The 21,281-nt window shown below is 43.3% G+C and overlaps 1 protein-coding gene across 5 annotated transcripts in view; it reads left to right on the forward strand.

Annotated features, from left to right (window-relative positions):
• TSPAN9 (tetraspanin 9) overlaps positions 1-21,281 on the forward strand; it is a 198,554-nt gene that overhangs the window by 172,954 nt on the left and 4,319 nt on the right. For all 5 annotated transcript variants that reach the window (XM_076346206.1, XM_076346181.1, XM_076346189.1 and 2 more), the window contains 5 exons: positions 15,746-15,937; positions 17,613-17,687; positions 19,695-19,796; positions 20,405-20,536; positions 20,657-20,740. In XM_076346206.1, coding sequence (XP_076202321.1) covers positions 15,746-15,937; positions 17,613-17,687; positions 19,695-19,796; positions 20,405-20,536; positions 20,657-20,740 — 585 coding nt within the window. The remainder of the gene's footprint in view (positions 1-15,745; positions 15,938-17,612; positions 17,688-19,694; positions 19,797-20,404; positions 20,537-20,656; positions 20,741-21,281) is intronic.

The raw sequence follows: 21,281 nt of genomic DNA on the forward strand, positions 1-21,281 counted from the left end.
CATCGACCCAACACCACCATGCCCACTAAACCATGTCCCTAAGTGCCACATCTACACGTCTTTTAAATACTTCCAGGGATGGGGACTCAATCACTTCCCTGGGCAGCCTGTCCCAATGTTTAACCACTCTTTCAGTAAAGAAATTTTTCCTCACATCCAATCTAAACCTCCCCTGCCGCAACTTGAGGCCATTTCCTCTCGTCCTATCGCTTGTCACTTGGGAGAAGAGACCAACGCCCACCTCGCTACCACCTCCTTTCAGGTAGTTGTAGAGAGCGATGAGGTCTCCCCTCAGCCTCCTTTTCTGCAGGCTAAACAACCCCAGTTCCCTCAGCCGCTCCTCAGAAGACTTGTTCTCTAGACGCTTCACCAGCCTCGTTGCCCTTCTCTGGACACGCTCCAGCACCTCGATGTCCTTCTTGTAGTGAGGGGCCCAAAACTGAACACAGTATTCGAGGTGCGGCCTCACCAGTGCCGAGTACAGGGGCACGATCACTTCCCTACTCCTGCTGGCCACACTATTTCTGATACAGGCCAGGATGCCATTGGCCTTCTTGGCCGCCTGGGCACACTGCCGGCTCATGTTCAGCCGGCTGTCGACCAACACCCCCAGGTCCTTTTCTGACAGGCAGCTTTCCAGCCACTCTTCCCCAAGCCTGTAGCGCTGCATGGGGTTGTTGTGGCCGAAGTGCAGGCCCTGGCACTTGGCCTTGTTGAATCTCATACAGTTGGCCTGGGCCCATCGATCCAGCCTGTCCAGGTCCCTCTGCAGAGCCTTCGTACCCTCGAGCAGATCAACACTCCCGCCCAACTTGGTGTCGTCTGCAAACTTACTGAGGGCGCACTCAATCCCCTCACCCAGATCATTGATAAAGATATTAAACAAGACCGGCCCCAAAACTGAGCCCTGGGGAACACCGCTTGTGACCAGCCACCAACTGGATTTAACTCCATTCACCACAACTCTCTGGGCCCAGCCGTCCAGCCAGCTTTTGACCCAGCGCAGAGTACACCTGTCTAAGCCGTGAGCCACCAGCTTCTCTAGGAGAATGCTGTGGGAGACAGTGTCAAAGGCCTTGCTGAAGTCCAGGTAGACCACATCCACAGCCTTTCCCTCATCCACTAGGTGGGTTACCTGGTCATAGAAGGAGATCAGGTTGGTCAAGCAGGACCTGCCTCTCATGAACCCGTGCTGGCTGGGCCTGATCCCCTGGTTGTCCCGCATATGCCTTGTGAGTGCCCTCAAGATGAACTGCTCCATAATCTTCCCTGGCACCAAGGTCAGGCTGACAGGCCTGTAGTTCCCCAGATCCTCCTTCCAGCCCTTCTTGTAGATGGGCATCACATTGGCAAGCATTTTCCCACGAGAGCGGCCTTCCATTTACATATTGGGGGGAGGGGCAGAGAGGAAGACTGGTGTTTGGCAATATACAGAGAAGAGTCAGACTGTCACCATGCGTTGCTATTGGTGCAGGCTTGGGAACGTTCCAGTGTCTGAAGAGTAATCTGTCCCTCCTGGAACTGTTGATCCATCCCCACCTCCTTAGGCAGAGAAAAGCAATATTCTGTGCAGCTTCTGATGGCCTGATAAAGGCCATTTCTGAAACTGCCTTGAATACCTTGAAGGGGAACATTCCATTAACTTCCCACCAAATAAGTGTGCTGAAAAAGGGCCGCAAATTCATTAAAAACCTGAGTAGTGAAAGTTTGTCCTTCAAAAGAAAGAAGCTACTGGGAAAGCAAACCGCTAGCTTTATCAATCCTCTTCTAAGTTTTGTTCTTCTGCATATACAGGGCTTTTGGTAAAGCAGTGTGGAATATATAGGAAAAATATATCTGGTGCCTGCAAATCAACTGGAGGAGCTAAGGGTGCCACCATTGCCCCAGTAAGACATGAGGACTGATAAAGTCTGCTCTTTGGATGCTGAAATGAGGGACATTTTCCAGAAACAAGGCTTGGCGGCCTACAAGAAAGCTGAGGTGTATATAGCAGCTCTTCACAAGTACCTGGCACATGTGAAGCGGAGTGATCAGGAGGGGGGGGAAATGACTCTTGGTTTTCTGGAAGAAAACAAGACAGAAGTGGAAAAACCCCTGGAGACTCCTGAGGACCCCAACCCTGTTGTTCAGGAAGTGTTGGATGTGCATCCACTGTATCAGAAGAATGCACACATGCTCCTAGGTAATCTAGGGCAACACAAGCATATTTCTTCTTGGGTCAACCAGGGAAGTTTTATATACAAAGGAGATGTTATCAAGGGGTTGAGCTTGCTTGAATTACTTCAATGTGTCCTTCACACTTGTGCGCCTTCTAGCCTGAGAACACCTGGAATGCTTTTATGAATCCACGGCTGTGGTGAAATGTCCCATCAAACTGGGATCTTTTGAAACAACTGAAAGTGACTGAGGAGGACCAAGAAGCAAGACGCACACCACCTAAGAAGAGAAAGAAACCTAAAGCCTAGTGATTCACCCTGTTGAGTTTACTGTTGAAAAAAAAATATTCATAAAATCTTTAACCTTTGCTGTCTATAGCGTCCATTTAAAAAACATGTTGGCGTGGGGTTCAAGAACACACACAGCCTTGTGGTTGGGTTGTAAGTTTTATTTACAGAATATATTTATGAAAATCATTACAAGAGATGCAGGTCTGTATCTTCTGAAAAATATCTGGAGTAGCTCTGGTCATGGGGAAAGCTTCATATTCATGTTTTACAAAGCACATCACCATCTGGTCATTTTGTACTAGATTGTTAGAATACAGTCTTAAAAGCTGTTCAAAAGGTAATCTCTCACTGGTCTTAGAGAAACATGGGCCTTAGGGAGCCAGTAATGAGGGTAAATGCCTACAAATGCTTCTCTGGTATAGGGATCTGGGGGGAAAAAAAAAACAAGAGAGCTGCTCAGTGTCTATCCTTGCATGTAGTTGAAGAGCATGTGTTTATGCTGGTTTATTTCTATCACGTTGTCAAATATACCATACACAATCATATTAATGGTGGTGATCACGGCCCCTGCAAGGTGTACTTCTGTCAGGTTTCCTGTTTTAATCAGGCAATAGTGATCAGCACATTTTTGGTCTGGAGACAGATCAAAGGCAAACAGTGTATAGCCATGGGCAAACTCATTTCCAGTAGGGAATGGTCTTTCATATGGCTGCCGATCATCTGAATGAGCTGCATATATTCTCTCACACAGCAGCCATTCTCAAAATCAGGAAGCAGCCGTTTCACTGGCATTTGTTCACCATCCACATCCAGGGACACAAAATTTGTATCATGAAGTTTAAAGTTGAAAGGGTTCTTAACGTAATTGCTGCTAAAAGCACCATTATCTATGAAGCCAATAACAAGCTTGGGAAGCTTAGAAACAAACTTTTCTCGTTGCTGACACGATTGCTGGCCAGTATGCTGAAGACTTTCATGCCCGCCCGGTCTAGTGGCTATTTAGTGTTGGCCAATAAGTAATGCCTCAGCATGCACCAAACGTGCTCCAGGCACCACCCGCGCCTTCTTCACAAATAGCAAAGCACACGTAATAAACAGCTTGCAGGATCCTGCTGCCAGGGAGCTCATCAAACAAAAGCTGTCTTTGCTGCACTTCAGCTTAATATTTACATCCACACCATTCATCAAAAGTTTGTCTTGAAAGAACAGATCACTGTGGAGTGGTCCCAATAGTTCATACTCTGGGCCATCAAAGCTGAGCGTTGCCTGAACCCCTGATTATTGATGTCATCCAGCCTGACTGCTTGCTGCTGCCCAGCTGTGCCTTTGCAGAACAGCCCTGTGGAGAAGTGCTTGGACAGCAAGTCAGCTGTAATTGAGAAGCAACTCAATGAAAGCACAGTAGGGGTAGCAGTTGTTGCTCCGGTTTATCAGTTGATCCCCAGTGTAATGTCCAGCTGGCTGAAAATAGAGGCCAGTGGGTTATTCATGAGAACCATGGCCTCATCAGCTCTGAGGTTTGACCTATCAGCTTTTACAGTCTTGCAGCAAAGATACAGTAGGGTGTTGTTCATATCTATGTAATCTTCTCCATTCCCAACTATGAAAAAGTCCAGAAGTGCAGATTCAACAACAGTGGAAAGTGGAGACATCTCAATAAACAGGCTTTTCTCAATGTGTTTGGGACACTTCAGGCAAATCCAGCTTGGATTTGGTGCGTTCTGAGCATTCATGAATGAAAGCCATCCCTTTTAAAATATATTTCCTTTTCTAGCAGTAGATCAGGACCTCTTTCTCTAGGTTTTCCGTTTCTTTTGCACCATTCAGCCTGGCTTGTTCTTTGTCTTCTTCTTCTCCTGGTCAGATTGTTGTCTAGCACCCTTTCCTTTTTCTTTTAAAGGGCTGGGGTGGACCTTCCCTCTGGGGGCGTGACATGGCTTTGTTTCTTTTAATATAAGCAAGTCCCGAGCCCTCCTGATTTGAAGGAGTTTCCAGCTTGCCCATGACAACCTTGGAAACATGTCCAAACACGTTTTTTGCAATATCTTGAGCAGCACTTTTAATGTGTGGCTCAATGATTTCCAAACTCCCTTTCAAAAGCCCTTCTAAACAGGCTATGGAATATACTTCTAACACATGCACCCCATACACCACAGGAACACCCTGAAAACCAGGAAGACCATTGCCAGCCTGCGCTCTGTAATAATTCACGTACAGGATGGGTCCCTGTAATTTTTTACAACTACCATTTTGGCATGGTTTCTCAAAATATCAGAGGCTTTTGGGGCTGAAGAGGCAGGTTCACAATCACCTTCCCAATGCAAAATGAGACATGCTTGTTCTGGTCAGTCTTTATTTAAATGTTGATTGCGTAGATGTGCTGACAGTTTACAGGCATGTAGTGTGGCTTGTCGTCTTCTTATTACCGCCAGTTGGAACACAGTGCAATAAAGGAACTGCAAAGTCCTGACAAGCTGGTGCTCTTCAAGATCCGTGTAGAGGTAGAATGAGTTAAACTCTCCCATGATGTTGGCCACAGAAGGAAATTTCTTAGCAGCAACACCTGGAGAGGCCCCCAAAATATGTGCCAGATCCCCAGTTGTAGAAAAAGTACAGGGTTTTTCATCCATTTTGAGCTTTGTTTTCCTTATTTCCTGGTCACAGACCAGACTCACTGCTGGAGAGTCGACAGCTGAAGCTTTGTTGTGCGGGTTAATGAGATGGCTCATACGTTCCATCAACATGGAAAAGGACACATAATAGCTTTTCTGCAAATTATACTGCCATGCTTTACCCTGCAGTGCTATTTCAAGGATGGCATTTTCACTGATGTTATTCCAGCTGTGTGGTTACTGTATTTCCATCAGCCCCAGCTCCCACTTCCCAGAGACCTCTGGGGGCCTCCCCAGCTGTATGGTAAAGTTTAAGCTGGTGTTTTGTGGGAAGATGCAGCAGCCTCTCAGTCCCACTCAAAGGATTGGGCTCTTTGCACATGACAGGCTTCGCCCTGGGGGCCCCTTGGTGGCCCTCCTGGGAGGGGTCTGTAACCCTTGGGCATGTTTCAACTTGTCTATGCCCATCATCCTTTTGGCACCCCTCCGCCTTCTTGAAGTCTCCCCCCACCACAGACATGTCAGGGCTTGTTCTGCAGTCTGCTAACTTTTGTTTATATTTAAACTTTAATTATTCATTCCATTAGCTCTTATTAAAGTGTTTTATCCATTTTACACCTGTTTTTATGGCTATATACATTTAATTTCTGTAACTTTATTTTTTTATACATAAAATACATATGCATATATACATATATAGAAGTATTATATATAAAATAGTGTCACTGTGTATAAATATATATATATACATATTTGCACACTCCTTTAGACTTTTTTATATATGTTGTATATAGTGTATCTATACATATTACTTTTATATATAATATGTATAGAATATATGTATATGTATTTATATATGTTGTGTGTATACTGTACATAAATGTATATATTTTTGTATCTGAGCACTTCCTCGTGCAAAGGAAGAAAGCACCCAATCACAGGGCTTGCCTGAGAACACGTGGGTATGACGGTGTCAAGAATGGCCATCACCCAATCACAGAGCAGTGACATTGAACAAAATGGCAGCCCCCTCCCATAAAATGGTGGTGCCCTGTCAAAGCGGTGGCCAAACCAAAGTGACGTTCCCTGTGTATGTATGGGGAAGGGCTGACCAGGTCTGGTGTACTTCCGGGTAGACCTGTAGGGGTGGCCAGTCCTGCCAGCCAATCACAACAGGCCACGTGACCAAAAGAGGGGCGTGACATCTGGGGCAAGTGGCCCCTGAGGCTGCTGGTAGGGTTGGTGGGACTTCTGCTGGAAGCTGCGGGTGGGGCACTTGTCACTTCTTATCTTGCATATCATTGAAACCTGTACTACTCAGATCTCTGAGAGATTAAAGTCTGCTCTCCTGAAGTCCAGGATTGCGGTCCTGCTTTTTGCCCTGCTCCCTCCTCCCGGGATCCTGAATTCTACTATCTCATGGTCACTACAGTCAAGGCTGTTGGGGATTTTCACATCCCCAACCAGTTCTTCCTTGTCTGTAAGCAGCAGGTCCAACAGAGCACCTCTTCTTGTTGACTCCTCAGTCACCTGTGTCAGGAAATTGTTATCAGTGCATTCCAGAAATCTCTTAGATTGCTTGTGCCCTGCTGTGTTGTCCTTCCAGCAGACATTGTGGTGGTTGAAGTCCTTCATGAGGACTGGGGCCAGTGAACATGAGGCTTCTTCCAGTTGTATGAAGAAGGCCTCATCTACTTCTTCCTCACCAGGAGGTCTATATAGCAGATACCTACTACATCATCACCTGTATTGACCTGCCTACTAATATGACTCATAACTCTTGACTAGCTCCTCACCCATCCCAAGGCAGAGCTCTCTGCATTTCCACTGCTCTCTCACATAAGGTGCAACATCCCCTCCTTGTCTTCCCAGCCTCATCTTCATAATGAGCCTGTACCCATCCATCACAACACTCCAGTTATGTGAGTTATCCCACTATCTCTGTGATCACAGTGATGTCATAGCCTGTAACTGCACTCAGATGTACAATTCCTCCTGTTTGTTCCCTATGTAGCATGCAGTGGTGTGCAGGCGTACAGGCATTGGAGAGAGACACCCAAGTGTGCTGATTCCCCAGAATGGGCATGATAGCTTTCCCCATAAGGCTTCCAAAGGTAATAGATTTGCTGTGTTCATTAGAAATGGCATGGTTGTTGGATTTTTCACAAATTAAGAAGAACATGGTAGCTGAGGAAATTATAAAATCATAGAATTGTTGCTTGGCAGGAATCTCTGCAAGTCATACCAAAGTGGTACTGTTGCTAGTGCTAGGTCAGGTCAGCCATGATTGTCTCTAGCAAAGCACTGAAAACCTCTAAGGCTGGAGATTTCGACACCTTCTTGGTAACTTCTTCCAGTGCTGTACTAATTTCTCAGTGAAAGTTTCTCCTAATGTGCAACATAAACTAACCAAGTTGCCCTTCAACTAAGTAAAGAGATTAAGCTGTCCTTGACAAACCAAGCAAACCCAGCTCTTAAAACTTCCTTCTGCAAAACACGTCTATTGAAGACTCCAACGTGACCAGGTGAGAGCATCCAAGCTAAAGCTTAAGGCTTCTGGCTGCAAATTTACACGTTCCAAAAACACAGACTGGTAAAAGTTTCAGAATTTAATGCTCCTCAGGGTAGCTCTCCATCTGCTAGCCCCACAAAAGATCACAGTTTCTGATACCTCATTTCAGTTTTTCAGGACCATCCCAGCAGTACTGCTGGGGGATGACTCTAGGAAGAGGAAAACTGCTTTCTCTGGCAGATGAATTAAGGAGGTTCAGCTTTTGCACAGATTTCAGTTCTGTACCTTCTGTTACACACAGGCTGTCATTACAGCTGTTACAGCACTAGACTCAAAGGAGACATCAAAATAATTCCTTTGTCTTGCATCAATGTCCAGTTCATAGGAATGTTGTGAGAAGTTTAAATCTTTGCCATATTGTTATGGCAGTAGCACTAAGTAGGTATTACTAAGTATATTCACCCACTTCCATATTCCATTCTCATTTTCTAGTCTATGGCTGAAGAACTCAGATTTTGGTGTCCTTGCTATATTTTGGATCATATTTAGAAGATCATTTTGCTTTGCAAGAGACTTTCTCTGAGATTTTCAGCTGTTAAGCCCCAGTTTTGATTAATCCTGTGGATTATCAAGACAGAGCAGGAAAATTTATCTGGGCTTACCTGAAAATCTCCTTTAAGCACCAGCCCTTTCCAGAGATGGATGAACCACCCAAATCCAGAGATGGCAAGTGGCATCCAAAAACTTAATTTGCAGAAAGTGTATCTCTGTTTTGAAGTGGTAGAAACCATGTAGTTCCCACCCCTGCCTTCTTCCAGGACAATCATTCTGATCTGTAACTCGGGGAAGAATACGGCACAAGCAAAAGATGAGCACCTCTGTCTGACAGTAAATGAATGGAATGGCTCTACTGCTGAGCTTTGAGTCCCCTTTCCCATTTAAGTCGCCTCCCACTTTGGTTAATGTTGTGCTCTCAACAGAGCAATTAATGCATTGTGATAGTTTGAGAAATCCTGCTATTCGTGGTGATAATCATTCTGGACAATCAAGTTAGTATCTTCCAAAACTTCGGTTAATGTGCATTGAAACAAGAACAGGGACTGCTGTGTCTGTTGAGACAGAAAGACAGGGTGGTGTTTTTGAACGGTATCTCTTACTGTTTTGAATCTCCACACCAGACTGCTTCCAAATGAAGCACCAGATCCAAAAATGCACAGAAGATGTAAACTCATCCTGCTGAACTGAAGAGTCTTTCAATCAGGTTTCCAGCTGCTAAAGAAGATGATGTCCATCTTTATGTCTCATATAAGTTTTCTTTAAAAATTGCTGCATGCTGGGAAGGAACAGCCTTTCAAACTGTTTTCCAGATGTGCTGCTTCTTGATTCCACAGGAAACCTGTGAGCTCATTAAGATACCATAAATGAAGGAGAGGGGAAAATGAAGAAAAAAAAATAAAAAACAAGGACAGAGTAAGAAAACTGTGCTGCTTCATAAGGGCCATTCTCTTCCTTATCTCCTCTGCACACTGACTGGTCTGAGAATCAGTTTGGAGAAATGGTGGAAAATCTCTCTATCTTGAAAAGAAGAGCTAAGATAGGTAACTTTTATCTTGTAGGACTTACCAAACAGAGGGAAAATATTATTGGCAGCTTTTCCAAAGTGCTGCTGACCCCAACAGAAGGGAGGGTTTTAAAAGCCACCTGGACACTGAAAAACCTTTCTGTGCATTCTGCTTGTCCACATGGCTTCTTCATGCTTGTCCTTTCGGTGCAGGTCATCTCCCTGTTGACTTACTGTTTAAATAGAGGCCCGTCAAAGCCTAATTCAGAGTGTCTTTTTGTCACTGCAGTTGTCCTGAAATCAGTTCCCAGCATTGACACTTATTTTCACAGTCATGCTGTTAGTAATTCCTTGTAACAAACCTCCTGTGCTTTTGGCCATTTTTATGGGGGCCATATTTAAGCTGTTCTATGTATTTTTCATTCTATCATCTTTGCTTCAAGCAAGATCGCCTGTTTTAACACAGGACAGAGGAAGGTGAGGAGCTTTCTGTTCTCTGTAACTGGGCTACAGATGGCCCAGGGCATGTTATTCAAAGTGGAGGTACAAACTGAGACACTTGCTGCTTCTTTTTGTCCCTAGCGGTTGTGTCTCAGTGTTCAGTTTCTGTATGTCTCTGTTCTATTCCAAGTCTGTTAAGAGCTCCCCTGGTGTTTATCCAGCAGTAGGAAGTCTGATGTCAAGAATAAATCTTCCCTCCACTCTTTCTCTCTCACACCTAGCTGCACCTAGTTGTGCAGCTTTTCCATCACACGTTGTGTGCATGGGATGGAATGATGGCAAAAGTCAACATGGCCTCATCCCTTTTCCTCTCGGTAGTGCCTTCCTTCTCAGATTCCTGTTTCCTGATGCTGTTCAATGACTTACTTCAAGGGTAAGTCTATCAATCAATATTATTCTATAATAAACTTTACCAGAATGGAATATCCTACCCCTTCTTTACCCCAACTTGTTTGCTGCTTGGTAGTTTTGCTGGATTATGCATGCATTATCTTACTCTGAGAAGCATGAAATGTCATTATTTGTGTATGTGCTAACAAACTACAAATGCTGTTACTAGTAAATAAAATTATCTAGCCCTTACTGACAATTGTGGCCACAATACTTGATTCTTGTAATCACCTGTGGCATAATTTATCAATTTACTTCTCAGTTATGTGAAGCAAAATATACTATATAATGCTTGCTAATATTTCCCTTGCTCCTATTATTGGAAAAGGTAAAAGAGACAGGCTGTTTGGTTTTTAGACTGATCTCTAGAGTTGTGAATATTTCATTCACATTCTGTCTAATAATTCCTCCCAGGCTAGATAATCCTGTGCACAATCTCCTTCTGTACAATATGTCAGTCTTGGCATACCTCTGACCATCTGTGTTGTCCTTCCCTAGATGTTGTAAACTCTTACTATATCTTCTTTAGGTTAAGGCAACTAAATCTGGATATGATGCTCTATTGTCAAAGTTTGTATTGTTGTATTAGTTCACACAATGCTCAAAAATCCAGAATAAAATAAAAGAGCCCCTTTCCCACTCTGATGATAGCACTTGTCAGGGAAAGACTTGCTTTTGGGTTTCTCTCTCTCTGGGTTTATCTGGAGTTCTAATTTCTCTTGAAGCATTTGAGACTCTCTAATGTTTACTAGAATGCTGTATGTTTTCTGGGCACAGTGATGATGACAGATAGATGTTGAGGTACTGAAGAGAATCCAGGCTTTGATAGTGAAATAGCAAAGTGAGGGAGAAACTGTGAGGAAAGTTGGTGTTCCTTTTGTTTGCTTTCAAGCTCAAAATATGTGTGCCATAGCTTGACTAAATTACCCTATAAGTAAGAGTGTGTGTATCCGTATATATGACTGACTTTATGATAGTGTTCTGCAGTTACCTTCATGGCATAAACACCAGGGGAAGGAGAGATTTGATAGTTGCCTGGAGGATGATAATTTCTAATCATGAGAGGGAAATTAGCCAACATTTTTTGAGAAGAAAAATCCAGTGAAATTTATTATGCTGTTGAACCATTTCCCTGGGGAAGGAATGTCTGCCATCACGCTCACGCAATTAAATACCAAGCAGCATATATTATTTAATTATATGGTGAAAAAGGAATTAGTAAGATGACTTGATATATTTTTGCTGCTTTCACCCTCCAGGATTCAGCTGTACCAAACAGAAAGAAGTGGATCCTGTGAGAATAAATAGCTGTGAGAGCATTTTTACAGTGTTCACATTGAATAAAAAATGAGATTGGTAGAGAACAAAGTGTCAGGGAAAGCTATTTTATTGCTAGAATTCTAGCTAGCTTTGGTTGGTATGGTTGTATGCAATTAAGACCCAAGTCAGTGGAATTATTTGGGATTTTTTTAAGAAGCATGAGTGAAAAAAGCATTTGGCCTGGGACCTAAGATTTAAAGCATAAATTTTAGCATCAACAGTACTGCTGCTCAGTAGAATGACAGAGATAAAAACAAAGAAAGCACAAAAATTTAGGAGCTCTGGAGAGGAGAAAAATAAAATTCGACTTAAACTGTTAGTGCTATTTGTTATGGGATGCCACCTTGTGGAAGTTTTTAGGATGTCATGTCTTTTATCAAATCTCTTGGAAGTCTTCCTGACTATTTACTCTCTTCAGTCACTGTAGATAATCCTGTTTGCATAGATCAGCCTTGGTCTTTAATAGCCCCTCCATCACCTGTTTTTTTTTATGTAATCTAAACTTTCAGTGTAATTTAGGGATGGTGAAATCTTACGTTGGAAGGTAAAAAGCCTGTGAAAAGGGGGAACTTGCCTTAGCTTGCCCAGTGCGCCTGAGAATCAGCCATGGTGAGAGCGTGATCAGTGCAGATACTGTGGTATAACTGTAGTACTGCACTAAAGTGTGTTGTCAGAAAGCTCTGAAGGGAACGGTAATCACATTGTGCACTTTGGCATGTTAACCCAATCACTACAGCAGTTGGAAAGGAGTTATTCCATGGTTGTCTTCAGTGGGACATTAGAATTGCAGGAAGAAAGAGCAAATGTGGACGTCTGCTGCCTCAGCTGACATACCACTTCGTTTTGCGTTGTTAAAGGACTCTTCTCCCAACGTGTTCAGATGTCTGGCATTCAAGTTGTATCTCCACAGTGGTCTGCCTAGGGACAGCACAGGTGTGTTGCTAATCCACAAGACCTTTGTTGCAAACGTTTCACATCAATTGTCAAATGCTTCTTCCCTGCTAGAGGCATTGTGGAAAGGTGAAGGTGCAGTGGGTGACTGGTCTTCTGCCAAAAAGCAGTGTTTTGCTCCCGAGTTTACCAAAATACTAGGGTGGCTACCACAAACAAGTGAAGAAATTATATCTCCTGTATGGAAGTGTATATAGAGGGTCTCCTGAACTGAGACTGTGTCAGAGGGACAGAGGCCATCTGACCATTTTTCTGCTCTCCAGCTTTGATTCTCCTTCTGCTCTTGGTCCTTTTCTGTCTTCACATCCATCCCATGGAGCACCAGTGGGCCTGTCACTTCCCTGATTTCCTACACTTGAAGGTAGCTCTCCCTTCACTCATCTAAGCAAGTAGCTGCTTCTGACTTTGTCTAAATAAACATAAACACGAGCCTTCTGGAGTAATTTCCTAGCCACCTTTCTTTTCTAGACCAAATCTCTGTCAAGGATGGTGCTGGTTTTTTTCAAATGGTAAAGAGATGCTAGTAAGGGCTTCTTTCTTCTACCTCTTTTGCTACTATCCTTATAATTGGAGTTGGATACTGAGGTGCAACTCTTCATGGGCTGATCTTTCTATTGATTGCATGTGCTCCTTTTTGTCCTTTACTTGCCCTTCCTCTGTAAGCCTTTTGCCCTGATCTTGCTCTTACCACCACCTTGTTTATCTGCAATGATCTATTGCTTTTGGCCTGATGATTCCAGAATTCACTGCCCTCTTTCAAAACACTTGAGCTAGGGCTGTGATTTCTGAGCCTAATAGAGTATCAAAGTCCAAGGAACACGTTTGTGAATAACCTTTAAAGTCTGAATTCAGGTTCTGAAGGAAAGTTACACTGAGCAAGTTCAGTCTTTGGTGGAAACTTCTTTGGAAACATTTATGGTCTCATCCACAGAGTGCCATGAAGTCATTGATTGAAGTGCCACTAGCTATTGGCAATGTACAGCCCTGGCAGCTTAGAAATGCCATTTAAAACCTTAAGTGAATGTTGTGTGGTGAGAGCTGCTTCTAACCTCCTGAACCATCAAGCTCTCAGTCTGAGCAAGTGCCTGCAGTTCTCATCTAACGGTTGAAGCAGCTGAGCCACAGAGTGGTTTCCTGAGAGGGCCTGAGGTACCAAAACTGCAGCAATTCAAGGACAGAGTGGATGAAATTTAAAGTAGGAGCAATAGGGTGAGTAATTCCATGAACTGCAGACAGTTTACACCTGTGGTGATGTCCACTGGGTCCTGCAGCAGGATGTGATCAGGAGGCTTCTGTTTTGCATACCCCACCAGTTCTTTACTACTCCAAGTTCACGTTGACCTTGCTGACATACCATGAAAGGCAATGAGAAATCACTTCAAGACTATTAATTGGAGAGGACGGATTTGGGGGAAGAGATACAAGTCCTGTAGCCCTTTCCTGCCACATGCGTGTGTGTATGTTTTGTACCAGTCTTTTCATAGAGATACTAGCTGTTTGACTTTTTCCTGCTACACGCACTCATGTTGCAGCTGCATCCAGCTCTGTTACAGGAAACAGATGTTGTGACATTTATCCACACCCAGTGATGCAAAGCTCCCCAGCTCACTCTGTGGAGTTATTGTGTGTTGAGTTTTGGAAGCAGAGGTGCTTCCCAGCCTCCTTACAAGAATGCTGACAATTTCCTCTGGGTTACCCAATGCATGTGCTTGTGAGCTTTAGACAGTTGTGGGGTTTTTTTCCAGATTGCTAAGCTAATGCCTAAGTGCAAGGTGAGAATGCCGGTGAGCATCTTGCATAAGGCCTACTCCTGGTCACATTTCTTCACCAAACTGGTGAATCTCCTAGATGCAAAGCAGTTTCAAAAGCTTCAACCAAACTAGGAAGGGGGCTCAGAGGGGACAGAAGGGTCACAGGGGAAGTAAAAGAAAATAACCACACATATGATTATGAAAACATAAGTGTGACTCATAGATAAGTTGACATGAATGCAAGAAGATACTATTCTAGTTTTTCTTTCATGTTCTGTGAAGCAGCAAAATCAAAAGGAGCCAGTTGTACCCTGAACTATCTGCCCTGCTGGTAAAACCACCTCAGACAGAAGTGGGGTTATTTGCCCAAAAAGTTGTCTGTAGCACTTCTTTATGCCAGATTAGTGCTCATCACAAGGCAGGATTGAACCCTATTTTAGTGGAGGTACTGTTCTCTGACCTTAAGTTTCCAGTTTGAGTAAAAGTTGTAAGTTTAAGCAAGCACAATGGGGTGGGCTGGCTGTGGCAAACCTGCTAGATGGCTTGTTCCTCACTGCTGACAGGTGAGCACCAGCAGCTTTGGGATATCTCTGTGAGTAATGATTAGGTGCTGTTTTGTTTTTCCCGTGCAGTGGTTCAAGTAAATTGGAGCAAAATAATCTGAGTTGGGGGTGTGTTTGTGTGTGTGTACTCTGATCCCCCTCAGAGTGAAAGCGATGTGAATTTCACTTCTGACCTTGGCAAAGGCTAGATTTGGCAGGAAACTGTAATAGTACTGTTTATTAGCTCACAGATTTAATGAAAATGCAACTCCTACTTCTGATTTCACTGCACAGTGATCACAGATCAGATGGAAAGTTGTATAACAGCCATTTTGAGCAAGTACTAAAGGATGGCCAGCTTTTAGGCCCCCTGTAGTGCAACACTGGGCCATTGTTCTGAAGACCTGCCCCTGACTTAGGGTGGGAAACCTTATTTCCTTAACCAGACATGGTATTGTTAAGAGTGAGAAGCAAAGTGAAGTTAATCTTATGTTTTATTAGCAGCTTTGCATTTCCTTCAGGTTCTCTCACTGACAGAGAGTAGCAGCAGTTGAGCTTCCTGTAGATAATAAACCTAGAAATCGGATTTTTGTGACATTGAACACTGGCAAACAACAGTAAAGCTATGAGAACTCATACTAAAATCCAACCTGGCTACTGGGACTGGGCGTTTTGTGACAAATATTTATTGAAATGATACTATTGATTGTAATTATCTCCAGGATTTCCTTGCCTGCCCTAGGGTGAGTAAATATGGGGCTGGATACTCTGAGACATTGTAGATGACTGCAGAAATAAGTACAATGGAGCATTCTTTCAAATAATGTTTTTTATCTTCCTACAGAAAAATTGCATTGGGTTGTGCTCTTGGGAGATCAATGGGTAGCCCTGGTTTCATGTGCTGAGTCTTTAAACAGAGAATTTTGCCATCTAGTGGCTTTTGAATAGATTTATAAGTATAGGTGGAGGTGACATGACCAAGTCTAGGCAAAAACATTTAGTTTCACTTTGTTTCTGCACCAAGCCAGTGAGAGCATTACTGCAGAACAGTTACCTGAGAATTTGCTTGAGAAATTCTTTCCTTTCAGAGTTTGGGGGGAGGAGACAGTGCTATTTATTTTAACGGTGAAACCTTTCTTTTGTTTTATCTCTTTGCAGTTATGTGGCTGTGGGCTGCTGGGTGTGGGCATCTGGCTGTCAGTGTCTCAAGGAAACTTCGCCACATTTTCTCCTAGCTTTCCGTCGCTTTCAGCTGCCAACCTAGTCATTGCCATTGGCACAGTCATCATGGTGACCGGCTTTCTGGGCTGCCTAGGTGCTATCAAGGAAAACAAGTGCCTCCTGTTGAGTGTAAGACATCAATACTTCTTTTCACTAAGACCAGTGACTGTTGCTTTGTTATTATTTTATTTAATTGACCAGTGCAAAATAGTCTTGTGGATCACTGTAACATTGCCCTTGGCTTTCAATCTTCTGTATGCTTGCAGTATGACATCCCACAGTTTTGGTCCCAGTGATATCATTGGTGTATTAGCAAATGTATCCTTGTTACTGTGTGCCCTAATGTATTAGATAGCAAAGCAAGTTATTATCAGTTACCTCTGAATGGTTAAACATGAACTGTAGGGTCAACCTGGATAGCCCTTCTGGAAATGTCTGTTAGAAGGATTGATTGAAAAATCTTAAGCACAGCTGCTTTTGGATGCCACTCAAAGCCTCTCACGGCTATTTTCTACTTTGCTCTTACCTAAGGCCTGTGTCAGAGGTTGGTGGAAACCATCTGACCCAAAATTAAGAAGTCCAGGTCTCTGCCAGGCCTTACCAATACGAAAAAAAAAAAAATCTGATCCTTGGCAGTCTTTGTCCAGCACTGAAGCACAGGTTGGGAACCCCTCTCAGAAGACACAGTGTGGGTCACTCCTCTTGCATAAACCCAGGAGGCTTCATCATGTTTCTCCCCACCCCAAGGAGAGAGGTATTGTGAGAGGAGGGCTTTCAAAGCAGACATCTTCCAATTCAGTCACAGCTTATGAATCACAGGTGCTGTGACATTAAGGACCATGTGAGTTTTCCTTGTGTAAAAGTCTCCCTTACATGGCTTTGGGGAACAGCTGGGCAGCATTCCTTAGACCACCTCAGAGAATTAAACTGGAGGACAAATGTGCACCTGTTTTTTGCTATCTGCTGCTTCGTTTTGTATGTTGTACAGCTAGGAAAGCAAACAGAGAATAGTAATGAGGTCTATGTCGTTTATCCACACAAACTGCAACACCAGCTGAATTTTGGGGTTTTTTTTAAGAGTGTTTATATTCTTACAAGGTTCTGCAAAAGTATTTTTATACTATCACGACTATCATGAGTTTCCGATTGGAGAGCTTGCTGCACTGCATACTACATCTCGCACAGTGTCTGTGTGGGGGATGCCATGCCTATGTGGCAGTCCACTAGTACATAAAGGCAACTAGTGGGCATGAAAAGTAGGGAGAAACTACTGGAGCTCACACTTGGGATGCCCCTGCAGAGAGAGATTTCAGCTACAGAGAGCTGGGAATAGAAGTGCTGAGTAATATAATGACTATTCCAAGAGGCAGCCAGATGTGGTTAAAGTCCACCTGCTAGGGAATCACTCCTGAGGCACGTCACATTGATCTTTGTGGTAACGGGTTTAGCATCTGTTCTGTAGTCTGTATGAGGGAAAGAGACTATCAGGGCTGCGTGCTGTGACAGCAGTCAAAAAAAGCAAGACAAAAGCATTGCTGAAACCTGCAAACTGGTAGTAGGGCAAAAGCTAAGAGTTAGAGAATGCTAGACAGTGAGCTTCCTCACTGATGGTGAGAACTACATGAGTTTTAGTAGCAATATAGTATCAATATGCCTGAATAGTTTGAAATCAAACTTGCATCTTTTTGGCAGTAGAGGAAAAGTTTCGAAGACAAGGCCTATAGTCTTCAGAGTTTCTAGCAGCCTTAGGTTTGTTCTCTAGTTGGCAAGTGTGTATACACTGTCTGTTTTTTCTTTGTTCTAGTTTTTCATCGTTTTGCTGATAATTCTCCTGGCAGAGCTGATATTACTCATTTTGTTCTTTGTTTATATGGACAAGGTAAGCAAATATGCCATATAGATTAATTATCTGTACTAGCATGTAAACCAGGTTCGGTTTGCTTTTGTTTGATGGAGGTATGTGGGTTCTCCTTGCTCTTCACTTTGGTGAAGGTTTAACCTTGAGATCTTGGCTGTTTTCTGTAAGCTGCTTCTGCAGGGGGAGGAGGAAGTAATGAGGATGGCAAACAGAAGAGAAGAAGCCATTGAGCTTTACAATTTCCCCCCTGAAATAAAACCATAGTCCAGGGCCTCCCTTTAGTCTTCTCCTAAAAGCTGAGATAGCCTTCAACATAGCTGTTTGATGTCTGTGCAAGAAGCTGATGATCTTGTGGACCTGGGTTGTGGGAGGTCCTACTTAAGACCTGGTTAGATTCTTAGGGCCAGCCCTTGAACAGGACTGGAGGAGAGAGGCCTGGGATATTCACAGGTTATTCCGGATGCCACCAGCTGTCTCACTTGACTGGGCAGTCCCAGAGAGTTTGACAAGGATCAAGAGGCGGCTTCTCATAAAGCCCTGTCCTGGTTTCAGCAGGGATAGAGTTAATTTCCTTCCTAGTAGCTGGTACAGTGCTGTGTTTTGGATTTAGGATGAGAACAAAGTTGATAATGCACTGATGTTTTAGTTGTTGCTAGGTAATGCTTACACTAGTCAAGGACTTTTCAGTTTCCCATGCTCTACCGACTGAGAAGGCTGGAGGTGCGCAAGAAGCTGGGAGGGGGGCACAGCCAAACTGGCCAAAGAAACATTCCATACCATGTGATGTCATGCTCAGTACATAAACTGGGGGGAGTTGGCCAGGGGGGCCGCTGCTCGGGGACTGTCTGGGCATCGGTCGGCGGGTGGTGAGCAATTGCACTGTGCATCACTTGCTTTGTGTATTATTATTATTATTATTATTATTATTATTATTATTACTACTACTACTACTACTACTACTACTACTACTACTACTACTACTACTACTACATTACATTATTATTATTTTCTTTCAATTATTGAACTGTTTTTATCTCAACCCACGAGTTTTTCTCACTTATGCTCTTCCAGTTCTCTCCCCCCATCCCACCGGGGGGGGGGGGGGGGGGAGTGAGCGAGTGGCTGTGTGGTGCTCAGTTGCCAACTGAGGTTAAACCATGACAAGCCCATCTGTAGGAATGTGCTATCTAGTGGAGACAAAGTGAAGTAGGCACAACTGGCTGGCCTGTCAGATAGGTAAGACTGGAAGAATTCTTGGGGAACTGGAGAACTCTGCTAAACACAGGACAGAGCCTTACAGTATGAGCATGTCCAGACTGATTTTAAAACTGAGCTCCTACCAGATTTGTATCTCTTCCCACGTTGTCATTATGATGCCTGCCTCTTTCAGGGAGCTGGGGTGAACTTCTGATTTTGAATGGGATGTCAAAGAAGGATGAAACAGATCTTATAATATAGTTGACCTTTATGCCAGGACCCCATAGGTTAATCCTTTCACTGCTGCCAGCTCACTGCTGTCAGAGCCAAGGTGCATTCCTACCTGCATCCAGGATTCCAGGCTCAGAGTGAAATTTATACATGGGACATCTCAGATCTCCCATTAAGCATTCCAACTTTCTCCAGAAAGAAGAGCACGTTTGAAGTCATAAATGCTACAAGCCTGTCCCCACAAGGAGAACAATAATAATGCCCTTTTTCAATTGATTTTGTATTGGCCATTTATTATAGCCTGCCTGATCATTCTTCAATTAGTTTGGATCAGATTATGACTGTATGATGGGCTTTTAGTAGAGGGGAAGCTGTTTGGTTTCCTATATCATGAGAATTAATCCAGTATTTTGCAATTTGATGGAGAGACTAGGCCTTGGCAGGTGCTGAAAGGTCCCACTGACTTGTGAGAGTCTTGAAGCTATGATGGAGCTTTTCTACCCATGTTAAGTTTGTGGTGAGAGAAGGCAAGTCTCTACCATTTGGCCCTTTCCTATAAACAGCAGTGCATTGACTTTCTGTATTTTTTACATGATACAGGTCAGTGAGAGTGCAAAGAAGGATTTGAAGGAAGGTATGAAGCTATACAATTCAGAAAATAATGTTGGACTGAAAAATGCATGGAATATCATTCAAGCAGAGGTAACATATTTTCTCAATATAAAAAAAATAACAATTTGGCCATAAAGGCTGCTGCAGTCTGTTAACTGTGGCATCCATGCCAAGTTTCAAAGATGGCTAATGCAAGCTTTGGTTTCTGATTTTGCACTCTTGAACAGCCAGGGAGTACTGTGAAACCCAGGATCAAAGTGTACTCTGTAAGGTGAAAGATGCTTACCTCTCTCTGAGATTCTCTGTGCCTATCACAGGCACAGAGATGATCTGAAACAGAGGAGAAGCAGGAAAACCTGCATAGGTAGAACTGCAGCTTTGGCAGCTAGGCTTTTGCCATTCAGCAGTTGGGGGCAGGTTACCTTATGTTTTGGTGCTTGGGCTCATGTTTCTGTGACAAGAAGATTAACGTAAGCTTGGGCATGGGACCATTTATTTTCTTTGTTTGTTTTTTTTTTAAATGTTAAGTATTTGCTTTTAGTGATCACTGAGCACAAAGCACTTTAAAAATACAAAAGTGTTGTGGCAGCCCTTTTGAAAATACACAGTGGTTTAGTGGAAGTAAAAGTTTGTGGTGGTGCATGATTCACAAATTATGCTAGTTAAGTTAATTTATTAATCCTTTACTTTTGCCATAGATGAAATGCTGTGGTGTGAATGACTTTACGGATTGGTACCCAGTGCTGGGAGAAAACACTGTCCCAGACCGATGTTGTACAGAAAACTCCCAAGACTGTGGACGGAACTCCACTGAATTAGTGTGGAAAACGGTAATGCTCGCTTTGCCCAGGTCAAGGCTTAGGGAGGGGTGGGAAGTAAGAAAATAGAGGGAATGCACGTGAAAGAATATGTGACCTTGGGATTTCAATTTTCATCTTTCATCATTTCAGGGATGTTATGAGAGAGTTATGACCTGGTTCGATGAGAATAAGCATGTCCTTGGTTCGATTGGGATGTGCATCCTCATAATGCAGGTAATACTGGTATGATGTTTGTCAACAGGGCTTTGTTTTGCTGTCAGCATTCTTGATTCTGCTGTGTGAAAAGTGGTGCTCAACCACTTTGAGTTTGATCATGATTTCAAAATTGTCATATTTGTTTTATGAGTTCATTTAAGGTCATCTACTCAGAAAGGAAGCAGGTCAGTAGTCAGTCCTGCAAAGAAGACATGCTACAGTGGGGTTTTGCTTACCTCCATTTTGACTTCAGAGCACCACTTTGGAGTTCCCATGTTTAGCCATTTGTTATGCTGTCCCTTAGGGAACTGTTCTTTTAAATTTTGGAAGCAAGTTCTAAAAATTGCTAAAATGAGTCAAATCATGGCCACTGAACTGAGTAGGTTAATGTGTTTTAAAAAAGAAATGCAGAAGTATCATCATAATCTCTTAAGGTTTTGGGGTTCCTGTATCACTGCTGTACTTTTGGGGGACAATACCTGAATCTGATGTTTTCAGTCATAGTTATCTGGCTAAACAAGCATAAGTTGTTGGGTAAAAAGGAAGAGTGACTCGTATG

The sequence above is a fragment of the Aptenodytes patagonicus genome, chromosome 1 (genome assembly GCF_965638725.1).
Source record: "Aptenodytes patagonicus chromosome 1, bAptPat1.pri.cur, whole genome shotgun sequence".
Taxonomy (NCBI): domain Eukaryota; kingdom Metazoa; phylum Chordata; class Aves; order Sphenisciformes; family Spheniscidae; genus Aptenodytes; species Aptenodytes patagonicus.